The sequence below is a fragment of the Anas acuta genome, chromosome 9 (genome assembly GCF_963932015.1).
Source record: "Anas acuta chromosome 9, bAnaAcu1.1, whole genome shotgun sequence".
Classification (NCBI taxonomy): domain Eukaryota; kingdom Metazoa; phylum Chordata; class Aves; order Anseriformes; family Anatidae; genus Anas; species Anas acuta.
This window is the reverse complement of record NC_088987.1, coordinates 4,841,044-4,865,771: the sequence shown is the minus strand read 5'-3', so window position 1 is coordinate 4,865,771 and position 24,728 is coordinate 4,841,044. Positions and strand designations below refer to the sequence as shown.

Here is a 24,728-nt window from a genome sequence, read left to right as displayed (position 1 = left end):
TTACTTGAAGGCTTTTTTTTTTTTTTTTTTTTGCATATGCACAGCTGACTGAAGCCTGTGTTAGTTTTGTTTCATCACTGGTGCTGGAAGGAAAGACAGAAGTGACACGGATGCTTTTCTCTGCAGAGTGTGATGAATATAAAGCTGCTGAAGCACTTTAGTGAGGAACCTGCATTCCAGTGTACAAGACATGTTTGGAAAATGCGGGCTGGCAGAGGTACATTGGATAGTTACGGGTCTTCCAAGGATCCCAAACAAATGCCAGAGTTTTGCAGTATTTGTTTTTGAGGTTAACACACAGAGGCCTAATGTAAATGTTTTATTTAAAGTAAAAATTGTGCACAAATAAAGGGAATGATTACACAACAATGTTCAAGACCACATTCCACATGAAACAGGAAAATAGTGACAATATTAACTAGCAGAGCACCTAAGAATCCAACTCGTGTACAAAAAGGTTAATTCCACATAAATACATCATGCTTCTGATGCAGACATTGTATTCAAAAAAACAAAGCCTACTGCCCTGAACTGTTTACACCCTACGTCCCTTCTGAATATTCATGACACTTGCTATATGCTCAACAGTGAAAAATAACTGTTAATATCATGGCACTTTGGAGAAAATTAAAGTTTAAGAATGGACTTACAGTCACGTAAGACCTTTGTAATTTATCTCATTGACAATGGTTAGATATATAAATAAGGTATTCTTTTCTGTAACATTACCATTTTCTTTTGCTTTGAGCACAAAAGACAGTGCATTACCCCATAACACTTCTGTGATGAACAGCAGAAATGCCCTTCCCTATGTAAAGCCATTTTACTTAACACCCCATATGAAATTAAGCCACTGTACAACATTTTTCTTGCTTGCTTTAAGTAACTTCCAAGTTTAATACCAATTAAGTCCTGATGTCTAAACTAGTCACCCAAGTGTAAGAGTCAAAGGCTAAACACTTGATCACAGTCTTAAAACTGCATGCAAGCAGTTCATTTCACATGAACTAACCACGTTGAAGTTACTAGCTGCTCTTTAGAAATAGGTTTACTCTGATAGTTTACATTTGAAAACACACAACTTGAGTTCAAGGGAACCTGACTTAACAGTGCAGAGGTTCAACGTTGCCCTGAAATTGAGGCCCCTCCAATCACTTCCCAGTTTTGAAAACTCAGTCCAATATTTTGTTTTACTCACGTTGCAAAGAAAAGTATGAACCAAATCCCATACTATCAACTACTGTGCATTTGTGCAATCTCTCCCCTTGAAGCTAACGTGTAAGTGAAAAAATTCACCAGAAGATTGGTGCCATGAATTTACAGTTTCACCACACAAGGATTTTTCAAGGAGAGACATTGACTAAACAGAAATATTATTAAAAGCTTCAGATAAGGTTTGCTAACGTGTGTTTACAGACACTTAAATCTGCTTTCAGTAACACTCAGCCTGCCATACAGCTCTTATTTATATAATACAGATTCTTTTCTTCAATATCTCTTAATCCCTTTTCCCCAAAATACAAAATAAAAATTAAAAAGTGATACATTTGGCATTTCTTCAGCCTAAGACATTCAAAACTATTCCTCAAACATTAAAAATAAGCCGTGCTGTATATTACACTGTTTACTAACGTGAAATGTAAGAAATATACCTCCCGAAAGTCCTAGTTTGAACTGTTCTATTTATTCTGATTGCTTTACTATTAGATTTGAGTTTACTACCAACATGTAAGGTTTGATTGTGATTACAAATTACTGTCTATAAATGGAAAAGTTAAGGGAGTCATTGTGGACAGCACCTGTTTTTTTTCTAGACGTGCTTTTTCCACTGGCAACAGTATGGCAGTGAGATTTAAAATTGGGAAACAATGCCCTTACCTAGGCCATAGCTGTAGTGTATGCAATTCTAATACAGTAAGACAGAAACTGTGAAAGCAATAAATAATAGCATGAGGTTCTGCATTCTTCAGTATTAGCTGCCCATTCCTGCTAAATTGCACTCTACTAATTTTAATTTTTGAAGTATTAATTGAATTCCACTTACTTAAACTGACACTGAATACCACACAACCCTCACTGAAAGGGACAGGCTCAGAAAGGCACTCTGTATCAAACTGCACACAAGTCCTTGTATATCATTTTGGAGTGAAGCCTATTGATTCTAATACTGAGTTAATCAACTCCTTTAGGACAGGATCAATATACTCTATGAGAACAGCTATTCTTGACCTATTCAGTTTAAAAATCTGCTTTCCTTACTGTCATTTAAATCTGAAGGGCAAATGTAGCTGTAAGATGGAGCTGCAATTTCGACATCTAAGGAGAACAGGGCTATCATACATTTAGATTTAAAACTACAAAAGTCATGAGGTCTTACTTGTCTTGCTGGAAAAATGGAAGTCCTTTAATGATATTTTATTACTTCCCCTAATGCAATTTGTATTCTTAAAGCAGTAAGAAAACTTTCCTTTATCAGAACACTGTATTGGCAAAGTATACAGCCAGATCCCATTGTTCAGTCAGGAACCCCAGAGACCAATGTTCATATTAAAATTCAAGTTTGGCAAGACTGCTGGGAAGTTTACATTTTAAATCTTCTGGCAGCCCGAGGTTCAGCACGACGACTGATCCAGATGACAATTAATACAAAAAGAAAAATTACTGACTAAGCCACGCTAGGTGGCAACGGTATGACGTTTTGTTATTCATTTTTATGCAAGTGCATTCAAATGAAGAGATGTTTATCCATGCAAAAACAAACAGTAACAATTGGCACAGTCCAGAAATGCAGAATTCAGACACATTCCTCAGCTGACATCAAAAGAGGATTTATGTATTCAAAGCCTTCAAATTCAGACTGGTCAATCTTCTTCACAATATCACTATTAAGATTAAAAACAGTTGTTAGCTCAACAAAATTCAAAGGCAGCAAGATTAGCTGGCAGTTTGTCTTAAAACATAGACCTCTACAATAGACTGCAGTTGAGAACATTCCCCTTTCTTGCTTTTGACCCTATCTTTCCTTATAACTTTTTTCTAGCCCCTACAACAGCAACAAAACACAAAACCACTCAGGAGCAATATCTGAGAATCATAATGGCCTAACGTCATGCAGAAATAAACCACACAACAGAACAGGTCTTCTCCTTCACGCGTTCGTTTCTTTCAAGTGATACCATTAAAACGTAAAATAGCACTTATTCATCCTTTCTCAAAAATTCTACAAAATTCTTTATAGTAGCTTTCCAACTGCTGATTTTTACATCATGTCAAAGCACAATATTGAATCCATCCATTCTAAGCCTACCATGAGGTCACACAAGAATTTTCCAAACTAACACAAGAAATCATTATTTACTGCTTTACATACACCCTCTGTACTATAAATACAGCTATTCTATGAAGTTATCTAACTCCTTCACTGACTTATCAAAATGTCTTTAATTCTGTATTACTTACTCATCATCTGGAGTGAGCTGCACAGGTTCATTGGTGAACTGGGAATCAAAGTTATCCAGACCAAATTCTCCAGATATATTTGGTTTAAACGGAGGTACCACTTGCTTTTGCTCCATCTAAGAATAAATGCATTTAGTGACACCAAGAATGAGTTACAACCTACTGAATTATTTTTAAGCAAGGCTGGAAGTTACTCTTAATTTTCTTTTATATGCTTTCTGTGACCATTCTATTAAACTACTCTACTTATAGTACTTTATAAGCATTAAAAGGTTCTGTATTATGACTATGGTACACCAGTTAGGAGCTTTCAGTTTTTGAAAGTTTTTTTTTTTCTTTGTGGCATCCCATACAACAAAAACAAGCTGTCAAATTATCACTGTCTACAAAGAAAGTAAGTCACACCAACAGGTATTCACATACCAGGTCCCAATCAACGTTGCGAAAGAACGGATGTCCCTGGATATCTGCAAATCCTGTTTGAGGATGGCAGCCTAAACGCTCTTTTGGATCCTGTGCAAGAACAAAAATATTTCTAAATTGGTGCCACGGCCTACATGTGAATAAAAAGACAAACATTCTGAATTCTGTGAGATGTTACGAATTGTTATGAATTCTGTCACAAGGGGCAATGGAGAACAAAGTTAACTTTATTTATTTTGGAAAATGTTCCAATTTGCTGTCTGAAATAGGCACAAATATATGGAAGCCTATAACTGAATTGCATATAAACAGCCACCCCATCTGTCCTCATTTTTATTTAGACCTGTTTAAATGTCCTGTCATCTAACCCAGCTCTGAAACACACAAGTGAATTTGACTCTTCCTTCTCAATAAGCAGATTGCCTATGTGAGGCAATTGCACTGGGATAGCAACTGCAAGTTCCTGATAAATACAGCTGAAAGATTATTTTAACAAGTCCTTCCACTAGGAGGCTGTAACATTACAGCTCTGAATACAGGAGGATAGGAGGAAGCTGCAACAGAAGCAGTGTTCTTTAACAGTATTACCTTCTGAGTAATTTTAACCAAATCTGGATACTCCTGTTACTCTCCCCGCACTTTTGCAACTCACTAAATAAAATCCAGCATGTGCTTAGACTAATCCACTGCCACAGATGCAGGTTTTGACTATCAGGCTATTTAGCTACCAAGCCAATAGCAAGTGCATAGTGCCTCTGCATTTCCGTCAAGGAGGCCATCAGAAGTTGTCAAGAGTGATTTGCTGAACTCCTATTTTAGTACCCAGACTAATCTGGTACAGTTGTCCAATTCCCCAAGTTAAAGAAATTATTTAGAGCATTTCTAAGCCTTTTAATTTGAAATTTACTCTCAACCCCAGACTAAGAATCTAGAACTTCAGGTTCTAAGAGAAATATCTAAAACACGTTTCCCAGCCCCACTAAAATTCTGAAATATGTTCATACCTTTTCTACCCTATCTCTGTGTACAGCAGATAAGGTACATCTGCTACACAACAATTAGTCAACAGGTTTTAAAAAACAGCTTCTCTTGAGAAGTCTCAAATTGCCTGATTTAACTCTTACCTTATTAAGGAAACTCTTTAGAACACCTGCTGCTTTAACAGAAAGGGATCGGGGAATTCGGATCTGTTTTTCCAAAATTACTGCAAGAAACCAAGGTTCACATCAGCCTTTGCATCTTTAAAGTTAGATTAAAGGTAAGTAGAGACAAAGCACTAAAGTATATGAACATTCATTGTACTTACCTTGAAATAGATAGTCTTCTGTGTTCTGATCAGGATTGTCTGAACTTCCAACAATATCGAATGGTGACCTGCCTGCCATCATTTCAAACATAAGTACCCCAAGTGCCCACCAGTCTACGCTGAAGCCTAGAATTCACATGAGAAAAAAACGATTAAGTTTTTTTAGAACAAAAATACATTTTTAGGGCTAAAGCAAGACTTGTTTTAAGAAGAATTAGCTCAGAAACCTAAGTATCGATTAAATTTCTGATTACGTAGTTCTCTGTGACCTACTGAATAGAGGAAAGGTAACAGCTGTAACAGACATTACTTGGTTCATTGGGTGCAGGATAGGAAGGAATGCTGTACAAAGAAAAGGAAACTCAGCAGGTTTAAAGGTTGGTGTTACAACCCTAAAGTCTTAGATTATCTAAGCTTAGTCATTGCCAACCAACAGTGCATTATCTGAAGCGGGGGAAGGACAAGAAGGAAGTACGTGGTTCTTAATAGTAGCAAGACAGTCATTTATGGAGATGAACATAGCTATATTGTTATGCACTGCTAAAGAAAAAAATGCAGCTAGGCTTCGACTGATATAGTCTGAAGTCTGTTAGATCAAAGATCTGCTTGGCACAGCACTGGAAGCTTAGGAAGAAAAGGTAAGTAGAGGAAACATACACGGTAAACCCTTTGCCTTCTGTACTCTCTTATCTCGTTTCAGGTATCTTGTGGACTTCCTGAACAAGCAATTGCATAGACAATTTATTTTTTTTTAAACACTGAGCATGTGAAAGGGATGTCTGTTAGCCCTTTGCAATACATTTATTACTATACATTTGTTACGATCACTGCTGCCAAATACAAAGGTCCAAAAATGAACACAATTTAAGACAGCAAGTAAATATTGAAGAGTATATAAAATAGCTATAAACAAGAATAAGTTTAGAAGACCCATGCTATTCTTCAAGATTGGTAAAAAGTTACGATGTGGGAGGCATGGTGTCTTGTTTGCTTGGTGTAATGTTTCCTGTCTTTGAAGGGTTTTTTCACTCTTTCAGAAAGAATGTTGAGTTAAATGGATCAGGTGTGTGATGGAGATTTGTATGTTCCACTGCCAAACAACTTGAGTAAGAGATAAGCCAAAAGTTATACAAGAGCAGTGAAAAATGCAACTTACCATAATCCTCCCCCCGAAGAATTTCAGGAGCAATATAGTTTGGAGTTCCACAGAACGTGCTAGTTATATCGCCAGGCCTCAGTCCTTCCTTTAAAAAAAACGGATGGAGACAAAATAAATCTTAGGAAGAGATTCTACTCTCCCACTCCACTGAAGACTGCACTTGGAATTAATGCAACTGTCCTGAATAAACTGCTTCATTTTGAAATGAGTATACAGCCTATCTGCATGTGTATAAACAAGTACTTGGAACCTTCACCTTTTTATGTCTCTGCATCTTTTAAATTAGAACAATTTCTTAATTGTTGATTTTACTGGTTAGCAAGGAACTGCAGCTTACCTTGCACATGCCATAATCTGTGAGTTTAATATGCCCTTCAGAATCTAGTAGCACATTATCCAGTTTTAAGTCTCTGTAGATTATCCCCCGTTCGTGTAAATAGTTCAATGCTAGGCTGATTTCAGCGGAATAAAACCTGGAGCAGAAAGAGATAATGATTACCCAAACAAACAAAAAAACAAACCTCCAAATCTTGGTAGAATGATACTTTTCTAAATAGTATTTTGTGTATTCCATTGTAATTTTTCACCAGGTGAGCAGATAAGTTGTTTGTAATAATACAACCGTTTCTATCCACAGTCACACACACACACAAACACTTTTTTTTTTTTTAAAAAGTAATATTAATGTCTGGTGAAATCATTCCTTTCACCTCAACCTGAGATGAAATACATGCAAAAACTCAGCATTTGCCTAGACAGCTCTTCATGGTTGTTCTAAAAGAAACACATTACCATTAGATAATTTTAAAAATACCACATAAGTGTTTTTCTAGAAAAATCAGAATCACATGCAGTCATCAACGGTAATGCTAATACAAGCAATTCTTAAGCGATTCCAATTATAGCTCCTTTTTGAAACAAAAAATATTGTAGCTTGCAGCAGTAAAATGAGGATGCAGTTTCAAATTTATTAAATTCTTAAGATCTGGAGAAGATTTGCAAGCTCACCACCATAATCTCTGCACTACTGCACTGTGTCAGAAAACCAATGGTTCTGATGAAATCTGCAATTAGACATACCTGGCATGCTCCTCTGGCAGTTTTCTCTGCCTCTGCATGTGAAACATTAGATCTCCTCCATTTACATACTCTATAACAAAGAATAACCTGAAACACACAAAAGTGTATCACAAGTGCTTCTATACAAGACTGAAAGACTTCCTTATTGAACAGATATTTAAGATGTTATAGGTCTATTATCGGACAAATGTCAATTTAACTTCTCCCATCTCTCTGGTAACATGTTTGGCTTCACTTATTTCCTTTCTCTTGAATAAACTCCAAAAGTTAAAAATCAAATATACAAAGTTTCGCTAGATAATCTCTTTATTGTTAGAGGAAAGTAAGTAATCCTTCCCACAATCTTAATCCGTTACAACTACTGCTTCTCATCATTATGTATGACTATATAAATAGATTGACATCAGTATCCGTGCACATAAAAAAATTCCACATTTTCCTTCATGATCCTCTTAATCTCATTTGTTCATAATTAATATTACTAATATCTTACAAATACTCTCTTCTCACTTAGCTCTACTAGCTTATCACCTTTTTGTACAGCAATGACACTGTTTAAATATACAATAACTTTTATTTATACTGAAAATTATTGCTGTATAGAATAGTAATTTACTCTGTTGAGATCTCTTTTCCTATATACAGAAACAACAAAAAAAATTTTCATCTATATACCACTGTTTTCCAATTTCTGCTTAGAGATTCATCTTCAGAGTCTATGCATCACTTAGATTATTTATTTATTTATTTATACTACTACTTTCACCTCCCTTAACCTATTTTTTCCTCCCATTCTAGTTTGTCTCTTCTACTCCAGATTCTCAAGCATCTTTTCTTTCTGCTGGCTGTATCTCTCTTTCTTTCTAGAATCCTTCCTGTTTTAACAACCAGTATTTCATAATCTTTTGCATCTTTCTAATCTGAAAAGCTTAAATGATAAACAAGCCTTTTGTTCATAAAAGGCTACAGTGATTTACAGTACACTGACTTTTACTACCTAACACTTAATCCTTTAAATAGGCTTCTGAGGTACTAACAATAGCAAATATTTATTGAATAAGACTATTAGCTTATCATCTGACGACCTTTACCTGCTTTCTGTCTGGAAACAAGAATGTAGTCCAACAAGAAAGGGATGATTTGAAGCCTGTTCAAAGACGTGTTTCTCTGTCTGAACCCAATCAATGTCCTGTTTAACAAAAGAGGCATTTGGATAAAGATTGTTGTACTTTGTAGGTCAAACACTAAATACAATTAGCAGAAAAACTGGTGCAGATGAACGTAAAGTATCATTAACAAATGCAGAAGAAATCAATGGTATACCAGAAATAGATGCAAAAGCTCTTGAATAGCAGACCACAGTTACTCAAATCTTTACAGAGTAGCCTAAAGAAATGTGAGGGAAATCTTCAGCAACCAGAGGAGCATTGGCAGTTGAATACTGCAATTCCTACAAACCACAAGTTTCCTCTAATCACTGTGTAAGCTACAGCCAAATTAAGATGGACTGATTTGAAGAACAAGTAAAATAACATCGTGAGGATCTGATTTGTGACCAAAAATCCACAAACTTGAACACATGAAAAACAGACTCCACCTCTTCCTTTTTCAGCCCTGTGAACGCAACAGGAGAAATAGTGCATACTGCTCCAAAATAATGAAGTGTGAGAGGCTCATTAACTTGAATTCTGCATGAGTTACTGCTGCAGATACTGCCGATTATGACAGTGACAATACTGCTTGAAGTAATGAGGCTCACGACAGAAACCACTGGCACTGGACGACTGCTGTGAACTACTGGTCTGTCAATGAAGACCTCAAAATTGGTCATTTGTCTTGTGAACTTGTAAAAAATATTTCTTCAAGAAGTTGAATGTGTAATGCATGATTTTCAACTAACATTGCAGACCTAGAAGCCTGGCACCGCCTTGTTGCAGGTACTAAAGCTCTTCAGAACAATTGGCTGAATTACTGATAAAAAGCTTCCCTACCTCATCATCATTGACGAGTTCTTTTTTCACCACCTTCATTGCATAAATGCGTTCTGTTTTCTTCAATCGAACAAGCAGTACTTTGGCATAACTGCCTCTTCCTATGACTCGGAGCAGATCAAAATCCTGAAGACCCAAACTGGAGGAAGCTTTGCCACTTTCTCTAATGCCCATTGCCTGTTGACAACGATACTTTGGAATTAGTGAGCAGGCTTGCCAATTTTAACAACTGCAGTTGCTATTGTTTAAGGAAAGTTAGCATTTCAAACAGAACAGCAAAATGAATATAAACAAGTGATTCAAATAACATTTGTTATTCTTAAAACTGCACTACCCTTGAAAAGTAATGTCAGGGGAAAGGAAGGAAGCAACGTGGCAGATGAGAACAAGTGAAACTCAAAGAGTTTGGAATACTTTCTAAATCAAAGTGCATCTTAACTCCAGTTTCAAAGTAGAACAGCTTACAAGACGTACATGCATACACCTGAGTTAGCATCTCACATGTGCTTTATGTACGAGTTTTCATTTCATGACAAGATAAATTATGAAGGCATTAAAACATAGAATTATTTAAGATTTCTGAATATAGTTAGCATGGTTAGATACTTTACCTCTTTTTCTTCACCAACATGGTCCAAGCTCTCATGGCTTGATGGATTATATGGAATCACTAGAGGTGCAAGAAAAACAATGAGACTTGACATGAAAGAATTTCTTTTTCCCTAAAGTTTCCACACCCAAGAACTGAAGCAAGAGAGAAACAGTTTAAATGTATATAAGGTAAGCATTGAAAACTGGCAACCTTTGTCGTAATTTCTGAACTATTGGAATAATTTTTTGCTGCATTAACAACCACTATAGCTAACGCAACACTCTGTAATGATATTTGAAAACCTATTTAGATTAATCTCAACACAGAGCATCTCATTCAGAATATCAGCTTTTTGTTGTTTTAACTGATCATTGTCTATATACAAATTCAAACATCAGGACGACCATTTTGACTGTTGCAAGAGTGAATCTGTTTGTATACTGATCACATAGAAACCTTACTCATTTTTATTCCACTGTAATTGTGTTTAGGGCTTTTGCTGATTGTTTGTTCAGGACATTTAAAATATGCAGCATATCAATGGGAAAAGGTTTTTCTTTCAATCTGCCTAGATTTTTCATTTTTAGCCTAGTTTCTTAAACTGCAAGATACAGAAACTAAGGGATTTTTATATTTATTTTCCCCTTAGTATTAAGAATCTCTTATTTTTCTTGTTTTATGAATAAAATTAAAACAATGTTTTAAGAATAACTTGCTCAATGTTATCCTGTTTCATTTTAAAATCCACGTTCATGTTTCATCTCCATACAGTAAATTAAGGAATAAAAATAATTGATCTTACCTGATTCTACATTATCTGGATGCACCGATGATGGATCCATAGGCATTATTGGTTCCTGCAATTAAACACATTTTTGTAATTGACTGTGAAAAACATTACTTTGGAGACAATAATTGATCCCCAAGGAATATAATCTAGCTACTTTTTAACATGATGAATCAACATAGTTACAGCTCTAATCCATACACAATGAATATTAAGAACGACTCTAGTCCTTATTTTACCTATTTTCCGAAGTTATGACAAGTTCCCAGAAGCTGTTGAAGTGACAACTTAATACAACAGAGAAAAAGTAGTACAGCAGATGAGAACTGAGACAGAAAATCTCAAGTACTTTAGCAGTACATATATTAGTCAAATCAATTTACAGAATATACATGTAGACTTGTAGACATCTGCTTTTAATATTAAACTAGGATAGATATTTATTTTATCCCCCCCAGAGACTCAAGAACTAAAGATGATTCCATCTCTTGAGAGAAGTCTCAAATTTTTTGTGCCTCAATCATCCTTTTCTATATAGAAAACAGTCAAATATTCTAACATGTTTAGAGAAGATATTTTACTTGCAGTTCTCTTTGAAGATACAAAATAGTGTCTGTGTGCATATATAAGTACACAGCGTAACAGTACAGTGAAGGAAAAGGTAAATATATCTGTCACAGGAATAAATAACTGATCCAAGAATAAGACTCACTAAACTCTTCTCACTGAACTGCCACTTCGCTAAGTGACTCTGACATTTTCCTGCCATTAACACAGCAGACAAAGAATGACAACCTTTCAAATTTCATCTAGCATGATTATTTGCAGACTACAGTTTGAAAGCCATTAGTATGAAGTGGGCTCTTTTGATTAATTTCTTTAAAATCAAACAAACAAAAGAGACAACTTTTCAGACAAACCATACTTACTGGTTGTAGTGTATGACGTCCACATTCAATATTGACAAGCTTGTGACACTTCTTGTGAACAAGGAGTTTGCAATTGATGCATTTATATCCCTGGCGACCCAGGCCCCATATTCGGTCAGTGCAGATGGCACAATGAGCTCGCTAGAATGACAAATCAACAAAACCGACTGAAGAGCAAAAGTAAACAACAAAAGCTATTTAGACATGCTCCACACTCTTGTTATTGAAGAACAGTGGGTAGAAGATCAGAGACCCCTAATGAAATTAGCACTACATGAGCAGAGTCCCTATCTCAGAGCTTAAAGATAGAACAGGCAGATACCACAAAAGAGCTCAGAAATTACAAATGAACAATAAGCAGCAACTGCCGTACAGGAAGGAGCACATCTGCTTGGAAAGCTGCAGGCACAGTCAGGCTCTTCTGCTGCACGTGGACCCAGAGAGACGTGAGCCAACTCCAGGTCAAAAGCAGTTCAGGTAAACCAACAGGTTCCTGCAACCAAACTGACTTGCTAAGTGTCTCATCATCTCTCTGTGTAGATGAGTACTTAGATTTGTAGAGAGAAAAGCAGGAGAGCAAAAGCTTCAGCACAGTTAAACCATCAGGTAACAGGAAATGAGAGGGTCACCACTCACTGAAGAACACTCAACGCAACTCAAAAGAACCATGAAAACATGGTGCCTACAAAGCAAGAAAGAAAGTGATTCTGTGATGGTGCCTTGACAGCCTTTTACTAGGAAGAGGTCAATGAGTGTTTCCCAGGGCATTGTAAGAAAAATAAAAAGAAAAAAAAAAGAAAAAAAAAAAGAAAAAAAAAAGAAAAAAAAAGAAAAAAAAGAGTACAGTTAGATGAATAATGCTGAAGATGAGGTTTAGCGGAGACAATTTTGAGCATTATTTAGCACATGATACACTCAACTTAGAAAAGAAAGAAGAGTACTGAAGCTGTCAAGGAACCTTACTTATTTTTTAATTTATTTTTTTTTAAATAAACACAGCAGATAGTCTTCCTGGTTCTTAACTGTTTGACTATTGCTTTTTGAAAATATTGAAAGTGGTCTGTTACTTACAGTTGCTTACATGCCACCATAAGCAGAATGTTTAGAAAAACATCTCAGCTTTTGTTTAAAAGTAATGAAAGAAGTCTGTGCATCATAAGCAACTCTGACTTTTTTATTCCCAGAACATAAAGAACTGCAACTGCACTTTCAGCTCAGTCATCTAATGTGAGTGGTAAAGTTTGCCCTCTATTAAGGTTTTAAGGGAACAATGGAGCATTTAACTAGTATCATTACTGACTGTACTGAGAAATGAATAACAAATATTTATTTTTTAAGTGCCTGATTTTATACTGAGAAAGTTTCCTGAAGCTGTAATTACCAAAGTACTACAGACAATCAACAAAAATGAGAATAAATTTTGAGAGTAAATCTACCTTATAATTTTTCAAGGCAGTAGCATTAAAATTACAAAATTAGACATCCCTGTAACATGGTTTTAAATACCCAACAAGAGTCTCACCCTGTTAAATCGTTTGGCTTGGAAAGTGTGACCATTTGCACAATAGAGCTTTCGCCACCGGCGGGCGCCTCGGCGATAAATGGATTCTAAGAGGAAAAACATACGATTATATCCATAAAAATATAAACGCAGAACTACAATATCTTCTCATGGACAATTCTGTGTAAAGTGATTTGCAGAGTAATGTTTCACTCTTGCAGCCTTACAGAAACACAGAGTAATGTTCTAAGTATCTTTTTCATTTGTTAAATTTTGGAGAAAATTTGATGTAGAATACTCTAACCAACTGTTGGTAAATTGAAAGAAAGAAAGGGGTCCAAACAATACAAGCACTTGTTTGCAGAACATGCACCTACCTTGCCTAAACTCAAGGAGGAGCTGTGTGAAAGGAAAGGAGGGAAGAAGGTGCATTTCATGAGCATGCCATGATTTGTAAGATTACTTGCACAAATCCTCCTGTTTTAGGTCCACAGCCACCACCGTATTTTTTCATTATCAAGAACCAATACTGAGAACTATGATACACAAAACTACACTGAGTTGCAAACCTATTTCAGATTTAGTCTACAACCTTGTTTTTTCAGAAAAGCAGCACTGATCATACTGCCAAAGTTAATTTTTAAGCATGTACACTGACATTTGTCAGAGACTTGGATATCAAACTGGCAGATGTGTTCATGCATAACACACCCATAACCTTTTATAAAATGAATACTAACAGCATAGAAGTCTACATTAAGACAGACGGAAAATCACCTCTGTAATGGTTTGTACATTTGCTAGCATGATTTAAAGGTTTGTGGAAAATACTTATGTAGCCTAAACATTGGTTTAAAACTGGTGAGATGACAATTCATTACCACTGGTTACAAGCCTTTGCTCACATTAATCAGCTAGCAATCTGATATCTACTAGAGACAGAAACAGAATAAAAAAACTGTCACGATAAAAGAGGCAAAAGCAAGGAAAGCAGAGACGCATGGATAGTTAACAGAAATGCAAAATGTTTTTTATTAACAATGATTCAGAAATGACAAACAACATTTAATTTCAGCAAAAGTTTCTACTCCTTTTAAATACATAAGTTGTAGAGATTTTGCATTATTAATGCTTATAAGCACAGAAAGCCAAATGATAGAATATCAAAATTGTCAAGAAAATGAAATCTATTCAGTCTTCTAGAACAGGAATCCCTGATTTTAAGTACTTCTTCACTAAAAAGCCTACTTACTATCTTCTCCCGGACAAGGCATGCCAGGCCGTTCTGGTACGCAAGGGAATACTGCAAGAAAAACATTGGCTTTCTATTAATTTTTGTTCCAGACAGAAAAATCTTTGGGTTAAGTACAACACTTCTGAAAGGCACTCAGAATACACTTTAACAAAACTTAGTTTAACAGAAAGCAAGCTGAAAAGCTCCCACAAAAATCTTTGCTAGACAAAACAATGATCCACATGAGAAATAAAACCTAACAGCAGAGCAAACAAGGTTATTTCCTAACAAAGGTAACTAGCAACAACTAATGATGATGGTTTCTCACTTGGACAATCCCTGCAGTCAGTATTTAGAAATCTTGACTATAAATATCTTACTACAGTATCCTAACAGCCAAGTGTGATCTTGTCTATACTAGCCCTTTTTTTTCCAGGGTTATGTATATTATTTATATATAAACAGATACAATTCTTTTCTATTTTTAAAAAGATTTTCTGGGAAGCTGAAAAGCTGTCTCTTCCTTCCAGCCAAACTGATGAAGAACTGTGGGTGCTGTATAACATACACACATATTTTCTACCATTCATTGCCAGCAAGCATACAAATGAGAGATAGGAGCTGTCTCATCAATAAATTAAGACCAAAGTATTTTATCTCCACTAATTTCATAAAAGGCATTTACAAGTGCTGACAGCAAAAAAGTGTGGTGCACAGTCTTCAGCATCCTCAACAGGATGCCGCAATAGACTTTAACCAAGGAAGCTGGAGTAGTACAAAAGACACACATAATACATAAAAATTGCACTTCTTTGTAAGTGCAATCATTAGAAGTAATATATTGAATTTCACCATACCATGAATTAGAAGCTCTGAATCCTTGTTTAGCTCATACAACCGAAAGGCTTCTTCCAACTCCAGCTGGGAAGAAACTGTACATGGGTCTCCTGAAGAAAGAAAAGAGAACAATACAAAACTTAACCCAATTAGTTCTGTGCCATTCGACAGTTCCCTCACAGTTGTGCCTAAGATTATTATTGTAGGAAAACAAAACAATATTCTCCTGCACGGTAGTACTTATTTTTCATTCTGTTCAGAGAGTACATCTGAAAATAGTCACATTGAATGCTTTCAGGGAAAGTAAGAATCTAAGATATTCCCAAGTTGCAAGCAGATCATAATCACAAAATATTGGCTTGGTCTCCTACAAAGTTACGCGTTATTTCAGTACAAGAGGTGCAGGATACCTTATGGAAAAATACTTCTAGATTGTCCATTATCAGAATTCTATCTTTATTCTTTTCTGAATTTCATAACACTCAAAACCACTCCAATCTTTGAAGTCACCTTTAGCCGTTTTTCATCATACTGCATGTCCCTGCCCAATTAGCCTATCTGGGCATCAAACCGCCTACCCACCGCACAAACTCACACAATGGAGAGCAGGGCAGGAGGAGAAGGAACAACTATTTATTCAAACACACCAAGAATCAACAAACCAGTTTTTCTTCATTTGTTTTTGACACCTGTGCAAACAGTTTTGTGTTTCTTTTTGGCAGAAGAAAGGGAGGCTTTCAAGAGCATACGCAGTGCTTTGAACTAGGCACAGGTTTGCAGACATTAGTAGGAAGCTTCATAATTAAATCTGACTTGCACATTTATTTTTTATTGGTGATCACAATGGCAATAGCACGTAACTGACCTTTCCCACAATGCCTTCAGATTCACAATTTCACTTCAAATATCTAATGGGGAGTAACAGAAGTCTGAATTTAAAGTATTATTAATGGTGGCTAAGTATTAAAAAAAAAAAAAAAAGTGTTACAAGAATATTCTTTCATCAATGAACAAGTAATAATTTTGCAGTTATCTAAAGCCAGATAAAATATCAATGGAAAATATTCAATTCTGACTTATTTAACAAGAAGTTCAAAATAGAAGTCTTTCTAAAAACAAACCAAGTTCAACTCCATTTTCCAGTTGAACCTGAACTTCTTTGTGTGTTTCTATTCAACTAAATTAGATTTGCCTTTGTGCGATTACCTCAGAAACAGAAGTAGTTATACACAATGCTCTACACCTGCACTGTATCTTAAGTGAATACATGAAAAAAAGTCTAACTGCAGTATTCTTCTTTTTACCTGTCTCCAAACAAAGAGCAAAAGTTGAGGTAGAAAAAGGTCTTGCTTCAAGTAAATCATTGAAGCTGCACTTTTTTTTTTTTATTTTTACAAACACATTTCATTAAAAAGAGGTGTACTTTTTACTATGACTCTCCAGACTCTTCCTCTTCAGTGAAAAGTCTACCATCCTCCTCCAGATAAAACAAACCAGCCAGCTTACTGTGAAGTGCGCATCAAACTCCATTAGCACCACTGCACAGAAGTTTGGCCATAAACATTGCTCCTTTCCTTAACTGCATCTGCCTTGTGCAAATAACTTGGGAATCCTGGCAAGGGAGTGGGGGAGAAAACCTGCTTAGATACTGAAGACCAGAATTTCAGCACACCTGCCCATATTGCACTTCCAAAATCAGCTTTGGTCCATGTTTAGTTCTAAGCTCTGAATAAACTGGCACTCACCCAATTCTGAAGGGGAAAGCTGTGAGAAAACAGGTTTACAAGCACCATTTATGCTGATCACTGCATACAAATACTAATCACTGCAGACAAATCGCTGCACATTATGGCCTTTTATGCCATCAAGTACTTAGTATGCTAACATAAGTCAGCTATTTCATAATTCAGATGTCTCTGGTGCAGCTCAAAACTTGTGTAGAACACTTTCTTTATGGCATTGGTGTAGGAACTACAATTAAGCTTTTCGAAACATTCCTAATGTGTACATACAGCTCAGAAGGGACACTGGACTACATCTGATCTGTTAAGAAAAAAGGAGAACTGCCTGAACTTTTTTTCATGTTAAGTAAACAATAACATGGAGCATTCAGAGCTACCATTTAGATAAATAATTTCTTTCATTTTTTTCTTCTAATACTTGTAAAAAAGTTTAATTAACTATATGTTGTTAGACTTTAGATTGCTAAAGGAACAGCTGATACAGACACTGAAAATACAACTTTTTGTGGTTACATGTACAACTATATATTAAATTGTAACAACATTTCATACAAATACGGTATTTTGTATCATTAAGGTTAGTTTAACTCTTTTTGAAACAGTTAAGGCTTATAAGGAATCACTGGCTTCCTCAAGTGTATTTTCCATTTCCTTCCTACAAAATCTAAACATTGAATTCACATTTTAATGGTCACTGGGTTATTTATTTGGTTAAAAATAAAACAGGAATGGAGCATCACACAAAGTGATATGGAATAACAACAATTAAGATATACTTGCAAGGGCATTGGGTAGCCATTGCTTTTACAGTCAGATTTCCCAATTCTAAAAACATTGAGCTTATCTCATGAAGGCAGAAAGAAAGGGAAAGATGAAAGGGAGAGGACAGATTGAAAGCTTAGCACCATATTGATCAGATATTTGTCAGAAAGCCAAGTGGCAAGTATTGATTTACCTTCTTCATCAATCCATTTCATGGTGAAAAGCTGTTCATTATCAAAGGAGCACATGTCGCGGACTTCACTGCACAGTCCCTCAAATGAGATGGAAGGTTCAAAATACGTTATCATGATGTCCCTGAGCAAGAGAAAAACAAATCTGAGAAACTACATTGTAATATGTAGCATTGTTACCTCTAATGCCTTTCACATACTACTAATATAAAGCCCATCTCTTGCCACAGCCCCCTAAAAAACCTTAAAAGTAATATTAATAAGCCATTAGCACCAAGAGTCCTTCCTACAGCAAGTCAGGCTCCGAGGGATTTTTATTACTACTTTGACATTTATTCTTCCACCCATTTGCTTTTGAAAAAAATAAGATTTACATGGCCAAATAACTTTGAAGTGAGCTATAGGAGATTTTAACGGCACACAGAAATGAAGTATTACGTCAGTGGAAAACAAAGAATTAAATGCTGCAAACACTTAGAAGGACATTACTAACATATTGGTGGTTTTCCTTACTCTAACAAGTTATTTTGTTACTAGTTACCAAAATATTTAAAGAACGTACACATCTTCTCCAACTAAATTGCAATTGCATAGATGTTATGAAACATTAATGAAAAATATTAAACAGGTTGCCTACCAGATTAAAGGGTGGAATAAAGTTCCAAATATTTAAAGTGCCTTTAGAAAGGCATGGTGATGCTGCACCACAATGACAGGGAGCGCGAACAGACGAGCAAAGCGTATACTTAGATTTAAAATTTAGTGCTTTACTGTTATGCAGAACTGGTATTTCTGTTATAGTCAAGATGGAGAGTGAGTTAACCTGGTGCTTTAAATGCATTAACATAACACGCTGACCCACTGTCTTGGTATTTGCTGGGCCTTACAGGGGAACAGGTGACGCAGGGTAGCAGCCCTTTAAGCAAAGGATGCCAGAGGTACAGTTCAGAGGAAGGTAGAGAGGAAGAGAGGGAAAAAAAGAAGACTGTTCACAGCACTACACTTCAAACATCTTGTATAAACCTGACACTTGACCTGTGACACTCATCTTCCCCCTAAAAATTCAACCAGTTAAGATTCATTTGATGGGTGCAGTTGTCAGTGCCAGCACTGTTTGGTGGTGGCGTGGAACGGAAACAACAGGGACCACTTGCATCTGGGCAAAATCCACATCAAGGTCCCCACCAGACTGAAATGTACGTATGCATCAAGATCGATGACTATAAATCACCTCGCACAGGGGCAGAGTCGTATCCAGCAGTTTATGGCTTACACTGTGGTCACGGAACATGAAACACTTCCAGGAGGGGCAGCAAACAAGCATGATAAACACGTGTGCCTGAATATTGCAGAGGCTCCTTTGAGTTCAACAGCACACACAAACTAGCAAAGCACGCTAGAACAGCCTACTTCTGGCCTTATGAGCAGAGATAGTTCAGTTAGGGGAAAGACTCCAAGAAACTGCTAGGATACTGAAATCACACCTCAAAAATCTGAATGGAAGTCAGAAAGCTGCTCTGTTATTTGGCCAAGGAATTGCTCCTCTTCTTTCCACACAAGACAGAACAGTATCTGTACCGTGGTATGTACAGACACTTAACACAAAGCTAGAAAAAAAACACAAAAGAAAGGATGAAAAAAGCCAGGGAGTCTCTCTGCTGACACAACTGACAGCAGGATGGAATCAGAGTTGAGAGGAACGAAGCGGCAGCTCTGCTCTGTTTCTGTTCAGGGTTAGATCTCGCACGCGCTGCTGACACCAGGCATCACCAGCAAGCGAGGAGGCCTTGCTAGGAGGCAAAGCCTCAACCTGCATTTCCTGCTTGTCAGGGACCCACGTCTCTGCAGGGAGATAAGGCACCGCACCGCTTAGCAACTTCACTGATTTGCAGCTGAGGTTCACCTTCATTTCCCCACCCTGCACAGATTTATTTCTTAAATAAAAGGTTACATTCTGCAGGGCACTAAGAAGTCAGAGCTGAACATTTCAACTTTTCCAGCTTATTTTGTGATTGAATTGGTACACAATGGGAGAGGGTAGGTTCGAGCAGCGCAAGTGTATGACTGCTACCGGCAGACAAGAGGCAGGTGACAGACCACAGTCCTGACAGGCAGTAATCACTGCTGCTCTAGCAAAAACTGAAGATTAAAAGAAAAATTACTAAAAACTGTTTAATTTTTTTTTTCAGGTCCACACATTTATCTCCACATTACTACAGTGACCAGCAAATGTCACGTATCCATGATATTAGGATGCATTGAACAGCTTAGGAACAAAAACCCTTCCCTTATTGATGAAGTAAAGCTGATCCAGATTGAATGAACACTTCCTACTTGTTGCCTTCAAGTGGCAAAACAGGTGCCCTTCAAATGGAAAACTAATTGCCCTTCAAATAGAAGAGGGGTTTATTATTTTAGAATTTAATTCTCTGAAGTACTACACTGCTACCTTCGGTCGGACACGTATCAGAGAGCTGAGGAACAGAGCTGGAAAAGCACCCAGCCTGCACCAACAAACACCAACTTGTCGGCGCGTTCTGCAGAACCCTAGCCAACAGCGATATTAAACCAAAGGAGGAATGTAAATATGAACAAGAGGCTACAAGCAACACATTGCACGTTTTTTTCTACAGACGAGAAGGCAGCTTTACATGATGCAGGAACTGAAAGATTACAGGTCTTCCTACAAGCTCACTTTGCAATTTTAACCATAGTGGTGTCACTGACGCTTTCTCCTGAGCTAAGTCTCGCTTCCAGAGTAGCTCTGCTGTCACCTTCACGTTTTATGGCACTTTCCACACTTGCTGTGTTCATTAGGAAAGAGCTGTATTGATGCAAGTCCCACCTTTCCTCCAAGATCAAACAGCTTCTTTCTCATGCCCTTTCTTTTACAGATCATCCAGCAGTCACAAGAGCCTTTAGCAACAACAAAGAAAAAAAACACAATGCTGACAGTTAAGTGCAATTGAATACACCTATCTCACTCTCTACTTCTAAACTCAAGCTTCTGTGGGAGACTACTGCTGGAGATTTTTCTGTCTGGAGCCTCATACCACATACCTGAGGATGCAGAGATATCTAGTCACAGATTAATTACACATCCACATGTTTATCACACAGCTATGTCAGTCCTTAAGGCTTTAGCTCACTGAAATTAGCCCATGCAAGAATTCTCCTGGAGAATTCTGCTGTTTCAGTATCTTTGCAGTAAGATCTTATCAGATCTTACACGATTTAAGTGGCTCTTTTCTCTTTCTCCAGGAAAGGCCTGAGGTATGGAAATTGCCGCCTCCTGCACAGTTGTTTTTTCTGGGGAAAAAAAAAAAAATACATCACCAGAAAAAGCAGCCAGCTACAAAATGAAATCAGTGTTGAAACTGCAAGGAGGAGTTTATATGTTTGTATGTTTATAGGCTTGAACCAGAGCTTTTTAAAGCTGAACACTCTCCTCTGCAGAACTTTATATTCAACAGACAACAGAAGACATCGAGATGAAAATCTGACCAGAAAGTTCTCAAGACAAAGAATAATATAAACAAAGGATGTGAGAAAGCAAAAACTTTTAAAAGCAATTTTCTGGAAATATCTATGAAGGTGCACTTTGATTTTACAATTAAAATGGAACTCTTTTTTTTTTTCCCACCATTTATTCCACTCATGTAAAATTAAGAAAAGAAGCTAATTTAACATGTATTGCGAGAGGACTGCCAGGAGTATTTTTCATTCAAAATAAATCAAACAGTCTGTGGGTAAAGCACTGGGATCCTATGCCTTTAACTACGCTAGAAGTCTAACCTACATTACAGCCTATGCAGTTAAAACAGCGCAAAATCTGTCAACCACTGAAAAAAAAAACAAAAAACTAGCAGTTCCAATTGTGACAGAAAATGGTTCTACAAGATTGTTGTTTTGTTTTAAATTAACATCAGTTCTATAGAATTCACAGTGCACACGCAGCCTATCACCCCTACCTGTTTTCACCTACTACAATGCAATCCTCCCCTGATGTAACAGCTTCTGGTACTGAACTGACAAAAAGCATCCACAACAAATGAGAGGAGCAAAAACATAAACTTCTAAAAAATAACTAGACACCTAAAATGGCTGTAATTACAGAGGGTGTGTAAGTACTGCGCATTTGAAGCTGATACACATTGTTACTCTATCAATGAAAAAGCACTAAACTTTAGTTATAATAAATTCCTACCAGCTCAGTCAGGAGCCTCTGTCACAGACCCTGCCCTGATGACAGTAACCCTTTAAAACAGATAAGACTTTTTTCAGCCTTTTAAACTAGCCCTATGATAAGAGTGGCTCACCTGAGAGAAGGAAATATCAGGGTAAACTCAACCCAATTCCCAAGTGTTTGGGAATTCCCACCCTCTTATTCTCATGATCTGTTTTAGGAAAATTTTCCTTCCTGGTTTTACATATTGCATGAATTTAAGGTACAGAATTACCACTGCATAGTTGAATGAAACAAAGACCCTTCAAAGAGCTCTTCATGAAAGCCTTTGTCTAGGCTGAGAAAAGCAATTAGGCTCCTGGCCAGACGGAGTGATGTTCTGGGGCTGGGACTCAGCCTTGAGCTGGCAGGAGCAGCCCCACCACCACCTTCTGAGAGCCAGCCTGGGCTTCTGACTTGCTGGGCTGGGGTTTTCTTGGGGGGAGCTTGCTTTTTTTTCCTTTGACCAGATACAGCGAGTGGAAGTTGAAAAGACCTTCCAAGCGAGACTTTCACTGTAACTTCTACATCCCGTTTAAAGGCTTCTATCAGAAAAAAAGTTAAGAGAGATTAACATTTCCTAATTAACACTATTTCCCTAAAAATCCTCTATCCAGCTCTAATCTTGATACGGTTTATTTGATTAAAGCAAAAATGCTGCCTTTGATATCAGCATTTTGGTCCTCATTCTTCAAGTCATTCCAGCACAAGTAAAATGTTTTCCTTTGCTATCCATTTCTTGATAACGCTAGCTTGAGAAGTGGGCATGAGACCTGCTTTGTAGGAGAGCAGAGAGAATAATTTGTTTAGACCTCGAAATGAATCATTACAAAGGCATTCAGCCTGTTAGTTTGTTGGTTAACCAACTGCCCATATGATTCAGTGCCACTATTAAAAGTAAACTGACAATTGTATTAACAGTTAAAAAGTCAGCAGATGAAACTCAGTTGAAACTCAAAGGAAACATTCCAGTGCCTGTGAAATTGCTACCTAATACTTAAAGTGTCATGAGCCAGCATTCCTCTCCGATGTAGCAGTTTTCTTCTGCACTCCCACAACCCTGGGCTGCTTTATCTCTCTTCTTGCGCCACAGTCTCCCAGCGCTAAAGCAAGAAGTCAAATGATTGCATGTGGAAGTGATCAAGATTAAAACTGACCCAGCAGAAGAAAAATAAATGGTTTTAATCCAGAGCAGTTTCCACTTTAGTTCACTGCCTGCCCAAATGAACGCTTCTGTCAGCTAATGGCCAGGGCCATCTCCACTCCTTTAAGAAATGGGGCATTAAAGGGACTGTAAAAGAGCAGAGAGTTTCACGTACTATTAGTTTGAAAGCATTTCACAGACCTCATAAAACCACAGATTATGCCACTTTTACACAGATCCTACAGCACTTTTGCCAAGAAAAGCCCCAAAGCAGAAACAGCCCAGAAACAAAGGGCATTAGCAAATGCCAAGTGCTCAGCAAGGCATTTACAAGGCATATACTGCTCCTTAAAACTGTAAGACTATAGATATGAGGCAGTGAGCACCGCAAATATAAGTTTTTTCTCGTACTTAACGCAGGTAACTGGAAGGAAGCTGTTGAGAGTGCCTGGAGCTCCATCCTAACCCAAAAACACAACCTGCGTTGTTTTCTGATGAGATCACCTCCTACCCACCTCCACGGCCCCACGAACCTTGCTCTCAGACTTTTCAGGCTGGCTCCTCTAACTGTTGGTGTCCAACAGGGCGCCGCTCACCCATAGCAGGGCACCCTTTATATTATATTATATCAGATTATATGTGTCGTTACACGCTGCTGCAGGACAGCAGCACCCAGCCTCTCCCCCTGCAGGCCCCCAGCACCTCGCTGCCACTCGGCTCCCTCAGAAACCCCGGGGAGCACCCCAGGACCCTACAGGGCAGGTTTTCAGCCCAACTCTCCTCCTTCAGACCCCAACAGATCCCCACACGCAGCTCCCGGCCCCAAAACCCCTATTTTTTCCTCATTTTTCCCGGCTGTGGCACCGAGAGCCCCGCGGGGGGGGCAGCGCGGGCACAGCCCTGAGGAGAAACCGGGCCGTGAGGGGAGGCACCGGGGAGGCACCGCGCGGGCCCCCGGCCCCGCCGCCGCCTCACTCACCCCTTGTAGTAGGCTTTCACGCGGACCTGGTGGCCTCCGTCCCCGCCCAGGCCGCCCCCTCCGCCGCCCGGAGCCGTCATGGTGCCGCTGCCGTCCCGCTGTGTCGGCATCCCCGGGGCGGCGGCGGCGGCCGGGGCCGGGGCCGCGCTACGAGGAGGAGGCGGCGGCCGCGCGCCCCCCGCCGGCCCTCAGCCCGCCCAGGCCGGGCGGAACCACTGCGGGGAGGAAAAAGAGGGGGGGGAGAGTGGGGGAGCCCAAGAGGCGCCCGCACCCCCGTGAGGGAGAGGGGAGGGCGGGGCACGAGGGATCCCCCTCTCGGTGTCCCCGCCGCTTGGTACGGCCCGCCGGGAGCGCGCAGCGGCTGCCGGGCAGGGGGCGGCCCCGCGG

The 24,728-nt window shown here is 38.3% G+C and overlaps 1 protein-coding gene across 2 annotated transcripts; it reads right to left on the bottom strand.

Annotated features, from left to right (window-relative positions):
• Nucleotides 1-304: 304 nt before the first annotated feature.
• PRKCI (protein kinase C iota) lies at nucleotides 305-24,551 on the bottom strand. 2 transcript variants are annotated; one of them, XM_068692110.1, is made up of 18 exons: nucleotides 24,342-24,551; nucleotides 17,996-18,117; nucleotides 15,319-15,408; nucleotides 14,480-14,530; nucleotides 13,249-13,334; nucleotides 11,727-11,867; nucleotides 10,813-10,867; nucleotides 10,030-10,088; nucleotides 9,419-9,595; nucleotides 8,519-8,616; nucleotides 7,428-7,514; nucleotides 6,685-6,820; nucleotides 6,345-6,432; nucleotides 5,189-5,314; nucleotides 5,007-5,086; nucleotides 3,883-3,972; nucleotides 3,460-3,575; nucleotides 305-2,882 (listed from the first exon to the last, which is right to left on the bottom strand). In XM_068692110.1, the coding sequence occupies exons 1-18, from the start codon at nucleotides 24,449-24,451 to the stop codon at nucleotides 2,795-2,797; spliced, it is 1,800 nt and encodes a 599-aa protein (XP_068548211.1). In that variant the 5' UTR covers nucleotides 24,452-24,551; the 3' UTR covers nucleotides 305-2,794. The 2 variants fall into 2 exon arrangements, with proteins under 2 accessions (XP_068548211.1, XP_068548212.1); XM_068692111.1 differs by lacking the exons at nucleotides 13,249-13,334; nucleotides 24,342-24,551 and having other exon boundaries at nucleotides 17,996-18,047.
• Between the last annotated feature and the right edge of the window lie 177 nt (nucleotides 24,552-24,728).